Source organism: Hermetia illucens, chromosome 6 (genome assembly GCF_905115235.1).
Source record: "Hermetia illucens chromosome 6, iHerIll2.2.curated.20191125, whole genome shotgun sequence".
Classification (NCBI taxonomy): Eukaryota; Metazoa; Arthropoda; class Insecta; order Diptera; family Stratiomyidae; genus Hermetia; species Hermetia illucens.
In genome coordinates this window covers 39,623,790-39,639,050 of record NC_051854.1, presented here as the reverse complement: position 1 = coordinate 39,639,050, position 15,261 = coordinate 39,623,790, and the positions used below count along the sequence as shown (strand labels likewise).

The window sequence follows — 15,261 nt, the reverse complement described above, 5'->3', positions numbered from 1 at the left end:
CTTTGAATGCGCCGAGCAGTAGGTCTGGCCGGTGTTGGAATACCAGTTTATATACCTCTGTTGGAATACCATTGGGTCCAAATCTTTTATAGAGAAAAGTGGACAGTCCTCTGCGCTCTCCGCGCCGACGTCATCATCCCATACGGGGTGCGCAGGGAAGAGTGCCCTTATAATGCGGTCCATCTGCTCGGCCTTAAGCGAACAGGGATTCCGCAGAGCCCCGATTTTTCGGGTTACCAGTTTGTAACCGAGTCCCCACGGATCCCCATTCACCTCGTCGACCAGATCTTGCCAGCAGCGAGCTTTGCACTTGTTTATTGCGCTGCGGAGTCTCCTTTTGGCTGATTTGTACTCCGTCATGATGGTACATACCTCCTCCCGGTCGCCTAGACTTTATGTTAAGCGGCGGAGCCTGTGATACTCCTTCCGGAGCTCTGCGATTTCCACTGTCCACCAATACATGGAAGGTTTGCCGCGCCTCGATGTTTTCCTGGGCATGGAGGCTCCGCAGACCGTCGTTATCAGGTTCATAACTGAATTTACGACAGTGTCAGCTGCGGCGCAACCGCCCCCAGGAGTACCATCCAGCGTGGCCTCACTTGTTCCCAGAGTTTCGACAAACTTCCCGGTATTCACTTTCACGACGTTCCATGCAAAGAAAGATCGCCAGGGTGGCGCACACCGAGATTTTGTATCCACGACTTCGAAAGCAATGTATTGGTGGTCACTTGCCGAGAAGTCTTCCAGGACTCGTCACCCATCGACCAGCGACACCAGTGATTCCAATACGAAGGTTACGTCTGGAATGCTTCCCTTGCAGTCCGGGCGCCGGAACGTTGGTATGGATCCGGTGTTTAGAACTACCAGTCCTGTTCTCGCCGCCATTTCCAGAATTCGTTACCCTCTGGAGTCTGTGTGAGGCATGCCCCATTCAAGTGGCCTGGCATTGAAGTCACCTCCGACCAGGATCCTCCCATCCGTGCCTAAGATAGCGTCCTCCAAAGCATCAAGCCCCCGACGAAAGTCCGGCATCGTCTCATTCGGCGTAAGATAGACACTAAAAAACGTTATCCCTGAACACCGAATCCAGACAAAGCCGTCCCCTCGGCCTTGGGCAAGAACCCCCAGGAGGGTGCCGTCCCGAACCCAGATGGCAGCGGTACTTGATATGTCTGGGTGCCATGAAACTGGGCCCTTGTTTCGGTACTGCTCACTGATGAGTACTAAATCAGCTTTGGTCTCCACAGCGAACTGCACGAGCAACTCGTGAGCAGTTGCATTCCGGTGCATATTGATTTGTAGGATGCGAATCATGTTGATCGTGTCCTAGCTCTTTCCAGTTCTGCTCTGAAAACTGGACACAGCCCCGATCCCGCAGTTTGCGCAACTCTCTCATCAGGACGCAGCTTTCCTTTTCATTGCAGGTGTTCGCTTTATGGCCTGCCTGACCACATTTACGGCATGTTGCCCCTCTGTCAGGTCCTCGACAGTTTGCAGATGTGTGTCCATAATCCAAACATATTTAACATTTGGTTGGAGCGGCCCGGATTTGTATCCTACACACTACCCAACCAATTCTTATTTTCCCGCTGTTTTCCTCGCGGATTGCTCGGCAACTTTCACCACAGCGCGTTTTTGGCCTCGAGAGTTCGCAGCGGTGATACCAATCCGGACATTGGTTACCTCCGGACATTCGCGTTTGATGGCCTCTTCTACCTCGTTCCTTTCCGTGAGACAGTCAAGGTCTCGGATTTCCAAAGAACTCTCCATGTCCGCCTATAGTATTAAATCCTGTCCAGGAGCTCCTCCAGTTCCATTCCATTTCATCTATGATAGGTGGCATATTAAGGTACACCTGCTACGCTCCTCCAAGTCAAATTTATATAGAATTCAAAAATATGTTTCGGCAGTCTGCTCTCTTACGTCCGTAATTCCTGATGACCAGCCAAAACTCAAGGACACACAATTCACTGGTCAACGGAAATGATATGAATAAGTACCAAAAATACGGGTGTGATTCTGTTACGAGATTGGGTTTTATTAGTTCTGCATCGAGGTATGAGAGACCTTACCCTAAGCACTTTAATGCGGATTATCTCAGCAGAGTCCACCACGCAATTATATTGGTGGCACCCAAGGTCGAAATGAGGGGATCGTAAAGTTGGACAGCGAAAACGGTGAACGAGCAAAGATGCGATCAGGTACCTGCACAAAGAGAACCTTCTACAAAACACGATACAGCTCGATGTTGAAATAATGCACATTCTCCAGCAGAAGACCTGGAGGATCAATTAACTGCAATTGTCCAGAGGGCGGCAGGAAAAATTTATTAAGAAGCAAACGACAAGCATATAAAAAAAAACCTTCTAGTCGGCTGGCGATGTAAGGGATACTCTGCTCGGAGATAAACGTCAGTTTTTGGTAGGTCTTTGGGGAGTTGCGATAAGACCTTTCAACCGCTATGTGAGGAATCCTGTGCGACTATGTATTTTACCATCATTCTATCTATCTAGACTACTCCTTCAGAATAGGAAAGATCGTAACTGCCATATGCGACTTGGGAGATAATAGTAGTAAACGCAATAATCAGAACAAAACTTCTGGAAAAATAAAACTTTGACCCCAAAAGGCATACCTAAAGTGACGCGCCCACAGGGACGACACGACAGTTCTCTTAACACCCACTGGGAGCGACACGGCACGACACAACAAATTGGCAAACACCCACCGGGAGCGACACGGCACGACACAACAGATTGGCAAACACCCACCACTGGGAGCAAAGCTACACGACAAAATATTACCTAGTGTATACCTTGCATATCCACATTGAAAACACTATTACTAACATATGTATGTCTGGCGTAGCAAATGTTCCTAGCTGCCTCAGGCAACAGACAGACAAATGTCTGTGCATGTTTCTGATATCAAACGGACAAATCTCCTTGTCAGCGGCAAACAAATGTCTGTCCCGTATATATATATATGACTGATGCAAACAAACCTCTGTGTCAGATAAACATCTGCGCTTGTGTCAGGCAAATGTCTATATTTGATTCAGCCATGAGGCAAACAAATATCTGTTTCAGACAAAATATTTTTGTGCATCAGACAAATGTCTGTATCTGTCTCACACATCAGGCAGACATTAGTCAAACAGATGTGTGAGGCGGCGTCAATGAGGTTGGTGATAGCCAATGCCATGTCGTGTCGTTCCCAGTGGTGTTAGCTAATCTGTCTTGTTGTGTCGTTCCCTGTGGGCGCGCTCCTTAATGAAGCCTTCATCACCATCATCAACGATGTACCAATTGGTATGCGGTCTAAGCCTGCCTTAATAAGGTGCTCCAGGCACCCCGGTTTTGCCCCGAGGTCCACCAATTCGATATCCCTAAAGGATGTCTGACGTCCTGACCTACGACACCGCCCCATTTCAGGCAGGTTCTGCCTCGTCTTCTTTTTCTACCATAGATATGGCCCTTAAAATCTTTCCGGACTGGATCATCCTCATCCATACGGATTTGGTGACCCGCCCACCGTGACCAAAAATTCTTCGGAGGATTCTTCCCTCGAACGCGACGAAGAGTTCGCAATTTTTCTCCTTAAGAACCCAACTCTCCGAGAAATACATAAGAACTGGCAAGATCATAGCCTTGTGCAGTAAAAGCTTTGACCCTATGGTGAACACTTTGAGCGAAATAGTTTTTGTAAGTTGAAATAGACTCTTTTGGCAGACAACAAGCGCGCGCGGATTTCATTATCATAGTAATTGGTTGTGATTTTCGACCCCAGATTGGAAAAATTTTCAACGATCTCAAAGTTGTTGTGGCCTGTCTTTATTCTTCCAGTTTGACCAGTACGCTTCAATGTTGTTTGTCCTTAATTTTTTAGCGGTGAGCTTCGAGGTGTATAAGGCTTCATCCTGGTGACTTGTTGGTAAAACTTCCGCACCTGGTGCGGTTGCTCTCTGTACTTTTCGAGTTCACAGAATTGTTGGTTCTCCCAGGCTTCCTTTTTCCATCTGTGAAGTCGCTTCTCCGCTCGACGGAGTTCGTAATAAGTCTCTGCGCATGCCCCCGTTCTTTGAGAATGCAACATTACTCGTTCCGTTCCTAGCTTACATTCATCGTCGAACCAGCTGGAGTGGGGCCAAATACGTTTGTGGCCGTATCAATGATAACGCTCTTCACGTGGTTGTGAAGATCACTTGTTGAAGCTGAAGCTGAAGCATCTGTTAGATGCGGTTATAGGTGTTACGTAGGGCTATGTTGTGAATGGCTTCACTTGGTTGACAGAGGGTATTCTAGGCGGTGTCTATATTGGCCCCCCTATATGCTCTGACATTCATCAAGGCTGAGAGGTGGTGGAGTTCAATCTGCACTTGGTCAATTTGGTTGAAAGTGGCTCTGTCTTGAGAGGCCCACGTATGTTGTGGACCGCTTTCCACAAAAACCAGATATTGCCAACAACCATTTCATGTGTTACTGCTAACTGAATAATCCGCAGTCCGTTATCATGTAAGCTATGAGAGCCAACGTATCGCCTGAATATGGGCTCCGTCCCTACCTGACTGTTAAAATCTCCAAGTGTGATTTTGATATCATACTTGGGACAGGGTCTGCTCAACTGCCTCGCAGAAAGTGTCCTTCTCCAACCTCGCAGTCTCTTTTGAAGGGGTGTGAGGCTTTTACTTCTAAATTTGCCTCGCAAACACAGAGTATATAACCTTTCATTTACATTTTCAAAGCCGATAAAAGCATGTTTCATTTTTTGGCTGGCTAAGAGTACATGGTTTATTGGATGGCCGTTATAATATATGGTATAGTGACTCTTCTGGATCCTGTTCAACGCATCTCCTGCAATGCTATTACATCAGCCCCATATTGAGACAGGTTATCGGCTAGCTGCTTGACAGCTCCATCTCTGTACAGGGAGTGTACGTTCCATGAGAAAATGCGCAATTCGTTATTCCTTTCTCCTTGCCGGCTTCGTCGTTGTAAAATCCATCCAGTCCGTGGCTCCTGTTGTGGCTTCGTAACAATTTGTTTTCCGTGTGGGATTGTCACCCCTACCCAACCCACAACCTGGAGGACCAATTGATACAATTTGGCCTGTTTTTAGGCGCGGGAGACTCGCCTTCATCCTTCTCCGTCTGCAGCTTTTCGTTAAGAAAGAGCTCTCAGCGGTCATCACGTGAAGGTGAAGATAGGATTTGGTAGCAGGGCTGTTGGTGTTGGTTCAGCAGGTGTTTCCCAGGTTTTATGCTCCGTCGTAGGTACCAATCCACGTTTCGCCCTATACTACCTATACTACCCTTTGACCACCATCTTTTAATCACTGTGAGAAAAGTGCTGAAGTGACTCATAGCTGCTATGGGTAATTGATATCAAGATCAGGACATAAAACCAGCTATCAGAAAACTACCAAAAGTCAGATCCACAACCGAACTGAAACCCCCTTTCCGCCAAGTATTAACCCGACCGTCCTTTGTCAATATAGTACGTAACGGTTCGAAAGAGACAACGCCGTCTTTCATTCGTTAGTGAACTTCCCCTTTTGTTTTTCGTCCTTTTGCGGCCAAGACCAATCTGTCCAACATTTTTTTGTGGAATTCAGCCAAAGCCAGACTTGGAGGAGCATAGCAACTGTGGACGTATATGCCGTCTATTTTTTAAAGCTTGAATTGCTCCGCTAAGGCCGTTCAGATTTCCGCCTTAGAAGTGACCTCATCTAGGTCCTTTCCCTGTATAGCGATCTCATGATTTTGAGCGCGCACGGCAGCACTTCCTCCTAGTATTTCTGATTTGGCTGCGAAAACCTTCGGTTTTATTCTCTTCGGACATTGTTGGTTCCAGGATGAGATCTTTGGCCCCTCCGGATCCTGCTTACATTTTCCCCCACGTCCTTGAGATAAGGGTCACCGTTCAATCTTCTTAGTATGTCTGCATAAGACATACCATCCGTGCTTGAAATAGTGATCGCCTCGGGTCGGATCCTCATTCTCTTTTCCTTCTTTTCTGGCTTTTTTGGTCCAATTCCAGTCCGTCCGTCGTGTACCTTTTGAGACATCGGTTCCCTTGGTGGCGGTAGGGTTTTCGGCACTATTTTCCCGCCTACTGAGGTTTAAGACCCCTTCTTCAAAGCGGGTGAAACGCCTTTTTGTTTTTTGGGAACCTGCCGATTTCCTAAATGTTCGTCTTCCTTTTCCCAAACCCTCTTTTTTCTCTACCCATCCACGAGTATACGGTTAGGTGTCACCTGCGTTGACTGCGTCACTGTCAAAGGAGTAATTTTAGGGCTCTCCTTCGAATCTTTCACATTTTCCCGCGATTTGTTATATAGAACTCTGATGACCCTCTATATATGCTTGATTGCTTTGTGCATGGTATTTTTACCTTTGTTGAATTCGGACAAATCAACAATATTCGCTCCAAAATGAAGGTTGATTGTTCTATGTCCGACGTGGGTTCCAAAGCCTCCATTCTTCTTTCCGCACATGTTCTGGAATTAGGCGGTTCCTTTGGCCCAGCTCCTTTTCCGCCTTAGATACTGGAGGAAATCTCATAATCGTTGAACTTCTCTTAAACAGATCCGGCCCTCGATCCTGAGGAGCTTCCCCTAACTCTTCACACTTGGATACGGTGGGAGCCACTGCGGCTTTTGACGACCACGGTTTTGCCTTGGGCACATCCTTCTGCGCTTTTATTATGGATGTTCTAGACAGCGACTCGCTCCGTTTAAACACTTCCTTATCATCTTATATCATTAGATGCCACGATGAACAAGCTGTCCACTACCGAGGCACTACAGTCGAGAGGTATCGACGACCGGGAGCCTACTTGCCGTCGGTACTGGGGTTCTGACCCCCGTACCTTAAGTTTATACACTTTCTCTTCATCCCTATTGGCTTATTATTCTGGTAGAAGTTTCCATAGCCATTTTTATCCACGGGTGGGCATTTTTCTCTAACCTACCCGACCTGCGCATAAACATGCCCATGCAGGCACACCTCCGAATACATGGAAGTACATATTCTTACGCATCCGCCGAGCATTCCCTTATCCGCACGAAGGAGCGCGTCTGATGGGAGATCTGGCTCACAGGACTGTTTGTTTGTCTATCTGTCTGTCTGTCTGTTACACGGATTTCTCTCGGAACCGGTTATAGCGATTGACACCAAATTTAGTAAAAACTGGAAACTGTGAAGGCTTACGCATGCAGTGAGTTACATCATTCAACGTCGAATTTAAGGGGGCGTAAATTTTTTTCATCATTCATCAAATATAGTCATGTGGGGTATCAAATGAAAGGTCTTGGTTAGTACTTTCCGAAGCCGGCTTTATTTTTGGCATTTATTGGAAACGAGGGGAGTGCGGAGAGTGGAAATCGATCTTTTCTTTCACAGACCCATTCTCAGAAACTTCCCAACTATGGTGCCTAGGCTCCCAAATACCCCGATTTCTATTGAAATAAAGTCAATGATAGTATATCACTAAAATTTTAAGTAATTGACTGCTTTAGTTTCTTTATTATCACAATTGATGCGCAAATGATAAACCTATATCAGCGCAAGAGGCACATAGATGAACACAGAGATCCATGACACAGCCGAGATTCGAACCTGGGGTACTAGATAACCAACTTGGTTCACACCGTTCGTTTCAGTAGGACTTTCCCGTTGGAGGAAACTCGTGGATTGGGTCCCCGCCCTACTTCGGGTGTTTCAATCCAAATATTGAAAGCTGCAACTCTCTTCAAACACTCTCGAAGCTTATTGCCTGCTTTTCGATGTTTTTACTCTTAGTGTTTAGCTTTCTTGTATGTTTCTTTCCTATACTTTCTACATGTTTGCTTGGATATTCGAATGAAACTTCAACTCCTCAAAATGGTATGTAATTTCAATGTGAGACTGGATGTCGTGAAATATTTATCCTCGACTCTAAGAAGTTTTGAATAAAATCCGCAAACGCTGCAAATCGAATTAACTGGATTTTTCTTTTTTCATTTTCACCATTTTCCTTTATTTTCATTTCTCAAAATTATTACTTATTTGAATCGAAATAAAAATTCAAACCAATTGGCATTGGATATCCTGAACGTAATATTGAAAATGAATTACCTTATACACAACAAGATGTCGTCCGAAATGCGGCTAGAAATCGGCACAACGTTGCGCATAGTAGTATACCGCCACATATGCGAAGTCAGCAGCGAACACAAATGGCCCCTATGCAAATGCAGGGTGGCCCAATGCAAAACCAAGGACAAGGACCTATGTCCGGCCAGATGCAAGGTCAACAGCAACAGATGCCTGGCCAAATGCAGGGTCAGATGTCAGGCCAGATGCAGGGCCAAATGCAGGGTCAAATACCAGGTCAGATGCAGGGTCAAATGCAAGGGCAGTTACAGGGTCAGATGCAAGGTCAGATGCCCCTCAATGCACAGCAGCAACCACAGCAAATCATCGAGCACGAGGAGAACCTCAGCGACAAGGAAGTGTTCCCGAACCAAATGCATCAGCAACAAATGGTGAGTACTACCACATTTCATCTTGCTTTTCTGTAGAGTTTAAGGAGATGAAACTATAAATAACTTAAGACGCGTTGTCGAGAAGCTATAAATGTCCATCTTTTACAAAACTACCGGCAAACTTGCCTCAAATGCACAGAGAGTTTGAAGAAATACCGAACTTAGTTTGCCAATAAGTCCTAATGTCTGCACACAATCGTAATTATTCTAAGCAAAAACCTAATTGAAAAACTCTTGGAATAATCTTCAAAACATCAATGTACAACAACAGGTTAGCAATCAGCCACGTAACGGCAGTGTTGGAAGTATTCCTGCAATCGAAATAACAAAAGATGGAGGCGGTCCGCCTGAAGATTGTCAATTTGTTAGTGACGAACTCGAGTATGCCAATATGAATCGTCGTCGCAATGCACCTGCAAACTCGTCGCAACATCAGCAAACTCATCACCAACAACAACAACAACAACAACAGGTCAGAGTGCAAGATCTGTATCTGCATTAAAGCGACAAATGTCTATACTTTTCTATCCACCCTGTGTATTCATCAAAGTGATATGGCAAACCAAATGTGTTAAATGTGTCTTGCTCTCAACTACTTTTACTCACTTTACTGACCGTTTCCTTTCATTCCGTACCTAACATCTAAATCTTTTAAGCGCAACTTTTTCCACTTTACGCACACTTATTCTATCGTCCTTAATCTATTTCTTTCGTACAGGGTGGATCAAAATGATGTTATGGCTCAAAATGTGAACAAATCTAACCAAGATCTGATATCTTTTTCAACACATTTTCCCTTACCAGTCCTGCATGACATGCTTTGATATACCCTGTACAATCACACTTTTGTTTTCTCACAGGAATACATATCTGGAGGCATAATACATGGCATAGGCTCCTTGACCCTTAATTTCTTAATTAATATCCCGAATGTATGATAATACCAATTTTTACCTTTGCATTGAACTTTGTCATCAATTTTGACTACTGTTGGCGTACATCTTCCTTTTCTGTTTCACACATCCCCCGACTTGTACATCCTTCCAGACTTTCCAAAAAGCACGCATATGCCTACTTCACCAGGACTAACTACTGCCGAAAAAATTCTAAATTTCCTTTAATATTTTGGTCTGATCGTAACTTGCCAGAATTCTACTAATTATAACACGATTTGAGCCAAACTTTTCACAAGAGTTGCTTATGATTCGATGATGAACTAGTTATTATTATTATTCTGTTAAGGGAAAGTCGCACCACGTCCTTGAAGAACTATTGTGCCCCTTTCGCTGGCCTGCTCAAGCAGGCCTATAACCGTTAGGAACTTTAGTATGTTCCTTACTTTCAGTTCTTTCAGCTTTGCATCTGATATTAAGTGTTCTCCCCGATGCCTCGACCTACTTTGCACAAGTGCCGGACACTCTCCCAGGACGTGTATAGAGGCTTCGTCATCCTCCTCACAAAACCTGTAGGCAGTGTCTGTAGATATCCCTAGCTTCCCTAGGTAGTAGTTCAGCCGACAATGATCAGTGAGAATTCGGAGGCTCTTTTTAGAGAGGTTTAAGCAATCCTTTGTGCGCATGGGTTCATGGGAGATGTGCCTCCCCCAATAAGCACCCTGAACGGCTCCATCCCTGCTAGGCCCGCCAAGTATAGTTCCCTCAACCGTTCCTCTTCATTTCTTAGATTCATAGCCATGAAACCGTTTCCGATTCCACAGAAGGTAAAGGCATCCCTGCTCCCTTCTTGGCTAGTTCGTCCGCTGCCTCGTTGCCTTCCAACCCAGCATGGCCTGGAACCCAAAGTATCAACACATTGTTGGACGAGCCGAGTGTATTCAGTCTCTCAAGGCATTCCCATACCAGTTTAGAGTTCACCTGGTTAGACTTAACTGCCTTAATCGCTGCTTGGCTATCGGTGAGAATAGCTATGTTCTGCCTCCTATAGTTCCTTTACAGATTAAAGGAAGCACATTTGTCTATGGCATATATTTCCGCCCGGAAAATGCTAGTGTACCTGCCCATTGGCTCAAAGTACATTTTCCTTGGACCAATGACACCGGCACCCTCTGCTGTGAGGGATCCGTCAGTGTACCAAGTAATCAGTTGCTGGTTTAAACCGTATGTCGCAGCCACGCTCTCTCAGTTTGCCTTGTTACTCCAACGTGTTTCAAACTTCTTATTGAAGTGAAACCTCGTTCTCATGTTATCCCTTGGTATCAGTAATTCGGGATACCGCTTAGAAAGAATATCAATCTTCCTTCGATTTAGGCAGCTCCCCGCCTTTACTCATACTACCGGCCATCCTGAATATTGCCTTCCTTGGCTGCATCTGTATGTGCAGATGGAGAGGGGTTTATCCCAGAAGGACCTCCAGGGATGCCGTTGGCCATGTCCTCATTGCCCCACTGATACACATGCAGGCCCGCCTTTGGAGCTTATGTAATTCCCTGGCATGTGTGCTGAGTTCAGTTCTTTCTGCCCAGATTACCGCTCCATAGGTAATCATTGGCTTTACTATTGCAGTACATATCCAAAGTAGTATCTTCAGGCTGCAATCCCATTTTTTTCCTACTATGGATCTGCAAGTCATCAGAGCCCTCGAGGCTTTCCGGCAAGAGTTTCCGAGATGTGTCTTCCAGTGTAATTTTTGGTCTAGCGTAATTCCCAAATATTCAGGTGATCAATCTTACGCCTCCTAGTGAATGGTACTATGGTGGTTTTGGCTGGGTTGATCGGCAGTCCCACCTTCCTGCACCAGGCACTAGTAACCCTTAGTCCAGTTTGGATTCTATCACATAGGGTATCTTCTTATTTGCCCCTACAGATTAAAACAATGTCATTCGCGTATCCCTGGACTTGTATTCCAGTATTTGTTAACACGTCCAGGAGTTCATCCACTACCATACTCCACATCAGCGGCGATAGAACCCCACCCTGTGGACAGCCTTGAGTGGTGTTCATGACAATAGAATTTATACCTGTCGGTACTTCTAGCATTTTGCTCATCCAGAATGCCAGGGTGTATCCCACTCCTTTACGGCTCACGTTTCATTGCCTCCAGGGATCGGTCATCTACCCCGATCGTGAGGAGTTTACCCTTTCCCTCCACCTTGCTTCTAAAGACTCTCCATAGTCGGTTATGGAGATCTTCATTCTGAGAGATTAGGAGACCCATTAGGTCTTCCATTTTTATTGCCGCGGCTTTTGGCAGAAAAACTGTCACCATATGGGCTCCTGGTATATCATCCCAAGCACATGTTGACAATTCCACCCCTTCCCAGCCTGGCAATCTAGAAACTATGGTTCTAATTCATTCTGCAGTGTCTTCCGTCGCGTAGTCCACCAGTATAAGGCCTGGTCGAAAGCGTATCCCGGTGAACACCAGTTTCGAAGTCCAACCCTTAATCATCTGCCTGACGACAAGGTCCTCAATGATTTGCTGCTCTTCACGAATGAGTGTTTGCTCGGGAAACATTTTGGCAGTATGGTTAGTCGCATGTTCTTGACCGCATTAGCATAGCTAGCGGGCTTCCTGGGTCCTGCCTTCACTCTTGACCTGCCCGGGTTTTCTCCCCCTTGGGTTCAGGTTTGGATTTTTTGGGAGCATTCCCTTTATGCGGGCTGATCTCTGTTGCTCCCCGCTTTCTCGGCTCCGGTAGAGATAGCTTAGGTCTATCCTGAGCCTACTTAAGGGCCTCTTCTGGTTTCAGGCCTTCCTTCAGATAGCGCAGGTACCATTTAACACCGGCGCCACTGAGACCTGTCTCCTTCCTGACGTCTGTTATATTTATCTCAGATGCGCTTTTGCTGATCCCTGCTCGTGGAGCAGTGGTGTTCGTTGGCTATTGTTCACGCAGTATACCAATGTTAACCTTGGATCCACTGCTTGACGTCCCAACTTCTCCCTTCTTGCGTGTAATCACCTGGCTCTCAGTAATTCGAAGATGTGCCTCCGCCTGATTAGCCAGTTTTTGTGCGGTACGGGTTTGTTTGTTTGGTTTTCATTTTCTTTTCTTTTTTTGTACTCATTGGATATACTCCCATACTCGTAGGGGTTAGGAGGTCCACCGTGCCATAGCCCCCCGTAGCACGGTAAGGTCTAATGTACTCACTAAGGCGGCCAGGTATCAGTGAGGCTCCGTTCGAATACAGTCGGTTACCCCCGACTGCAAACTATCTAATGGGCACGGTTCGCATAACACCCTGGATTGGGGGAGGTGTTTTTCGACTCCCCAGTCTAGATCCGTAGCGTTTTGTTAATAGTAGGGTCACCACGTACAGGGTGTGACTATCACATAACTGTCTTGGTAGAAGAGAGGCTTGGCCCCTGAAAAGCCACGCACCGTCCCAGAGCAGAGACAGCTCATCCTCAGAGAGAGGTAGGTTGGCCTCAGGGAGCTATGTTCCGCGTCAGTCTATCCTGCAGGGCACTGCTTGACCCCGATGAACTAGTTAAACTAAAAAGTGTTTCTTCAAATGATACATACTAATGAAAAGGAGGGACTAAGAGATGAATTTAGTTGAAAAGAGTAATTCTATTGCCCTTTGACTCAGTATACATTCAATAATTCTTCTTTACAAGCTGACCCCTTGAAGACGCTGACGTTGTTGGTGGGTCAGGGTGCACATTTATGTCAAACGAGAGCCGCGCGACTGAAATTGTCATTTATGAACAAATTTATTATATACTTACCTTTAAACCTACTAGAGTGGGTACCCTTTTCTACCCCATCATCACAGTACCTCAAAAGTGTTGTCAAATAATCGGACCTTGCCGTTTCAAAACGTTGTGCAAAATACCATATAAACCTGGAATCCCATTATCGGTACATACTCGTACTTCTCACAATTTTTCCTAGAGAAACAGATGTATCACGCTATTGTTGAATTGGACCACCATTTGCTCTTCGCTCTTTTTGTTGTAACGAAACAGAGTGGCAACAACTTCTTTAAGAATCGTGCACAGATCACCTGTGATGATCTTTGTCCTCACAACTTATCATTACCACCTCATTGAGTCATACCTCAATTATTCATGTTATTTTCTGGGGACTTGCTTTTTCTGCTTCGTCCTCTTTGAAGCTGCTTCTGATAAAGTCACCTGCGATGCCCGAAAAAAATTGAATCCTCTACAGGGAAGCAGTCGCCTTTTGTGCATCGTGCTATCGCCTGTCTCATTAGGTAATCTGGATAATCCTTTCTACGACCATTTCGTTGTTATATCGGTATACTCGACCGCCGCCTAAAGCATGTCCTCCTCAAATTTTTCATCCATCGTTTCAATCCACCCGCTCTTTTTGGTGCTCGATTCCCTTTTGATCCCCATATATATTTTCTTTGTAGCATTTCGTTGTTTCTTCCATTTTTTGAAACTTGCTTCCTTTCTTCCTCCTATTACATGATTATTTCCTGATTCTGTTACCGACATTTTGTCTCAATTTCAACGGTTCGAAATTTTTTACTACCATTTTCCAGGTTTCCAGATCCTCCGTTGCTTTTGAACCTATCGAATAGAATCTTTCTGTCTTCCTGCGACTCCTTGTACCACTCTCCTCTTTAGTTTCGTTATTACTATCAGTCGTTGTATAACCTCCCGGGTGATCTCTTTCTGTGATAGTGCTCATTCTGGACTGGCCTTCTCTAATCAGTCTGCTGCTTTGCGGATGTTTCCCTTCGGCCCTACCATTTTGCAGTTTACTCTTGTTTCTCCAGAGCTTTCTCTACAGTTCCCCACCCATTTTCTACTTTATTCTTGGTATTCTACTACTTCTTGAAGATTTTCATGGTAATCTCTTCTCGAAATTCCTCTTTTGTTTTTTGGTCACCTCTTCTCGTTTCACAAATTTCAAATGCCCCCAAGCGACTCCTTGAAAGCTTCCTCCTGTTCTTCCACAATTTTCTCCATCTCTTCCGTTTGTCATAGCAGAGGTTTGCGAAGTCTCTTCTGTGATTCTCCTTCGTCATATGAAGCACCATTCAGAGCAGGGAGTTGTGAGTTGCTTCTGATCTAAATTTTTGGACCGTTTCCAATTAATTTCGGCTGTGCAATACCACGATTGTCAACAATTGTACGTGGATTCCGCGGCTTCCGTATTCGAAATGGTTGTCATTTAGTATAACCCTCAGGTTTCAAAGGCCCCTTTTAGGTAACCCCCGAGACTACCATAATTGGAATCCTTACACGTAATTCTAAACGCTCGTACGAATTGGACACGATTCTTCTTCTTCTCTGGCCTTTGTTCCATTCACAAGCGGGGTTCGCTTGTATTGATCGATTGTGCCATTTTACTCTGTCATCTTCCTGATCTGGATGCAGTTGCGAAGCTTTCAAATCACCATCTAGCGTATTAAGCCATCGTCTTTTCAGCCAACCTTTTGGTCGCTTACCATCGACTTCCATGTTCAGACCAACCTTTGTGAATGAATTTTCGTTTGAGAGAATGACATGACCATTTTCAACGATCGGTGCAACCCCATAGCGATCGCGGAGATCCTCATTTCGGATGTGATCAAGGCGAATCACGCTACTTGTCCAAAGCAATAGTTTCATCCCTATTCCTGCAAGATGCGTTTCATTATATTTTATGGTCGACCAACCGTCAAAACCATAGAGGTCTACAGTGCGGACTACACTACGGTGTATGTAGAGGTTCGTTGATACGTCCATCAAAAAGAACGCCAATGTAAAGCGCCACTTCATCCAGGTTGTGTTAATGTATGAAGGAATTTCATAACA

At 45.3% G+C, this 15,261-nt stretch overlaps 1 protein-coding gene across 10 annotated transcripts in view; it reads left to right on the top strand.

Annotated features, from left to right (window-relative positions):
• LOC119658882 (RIMS-binding protein 2) overlaps positions 1-15,261 on the top strand; it is a 307,235-nt gene that overhangs the window by 211,815 nt on the left and 80,159 nt on the right. For 8 of the 10 annotated variants that reach the window (XM_038066659.1, XM_038066667.1, XM_038066666.1 and 5 more), the window contains 2 exons: positions 8,132-8,526; positions 8,798-8,998. In XM_038066659.1, coding sequence (XP_037922587.1) covers positions 8,132-8,526; positions 8,798-8,998 — 596 coding nt within the window. The remainder of the gene's footprint in view (positions 1-8,131; positions 8,527-8,797; positions 8,999-15,261) is intronic. The other 2 variants (XM_038066660.1, XM_038066662.1) reach the window with 2 other exon arrangements.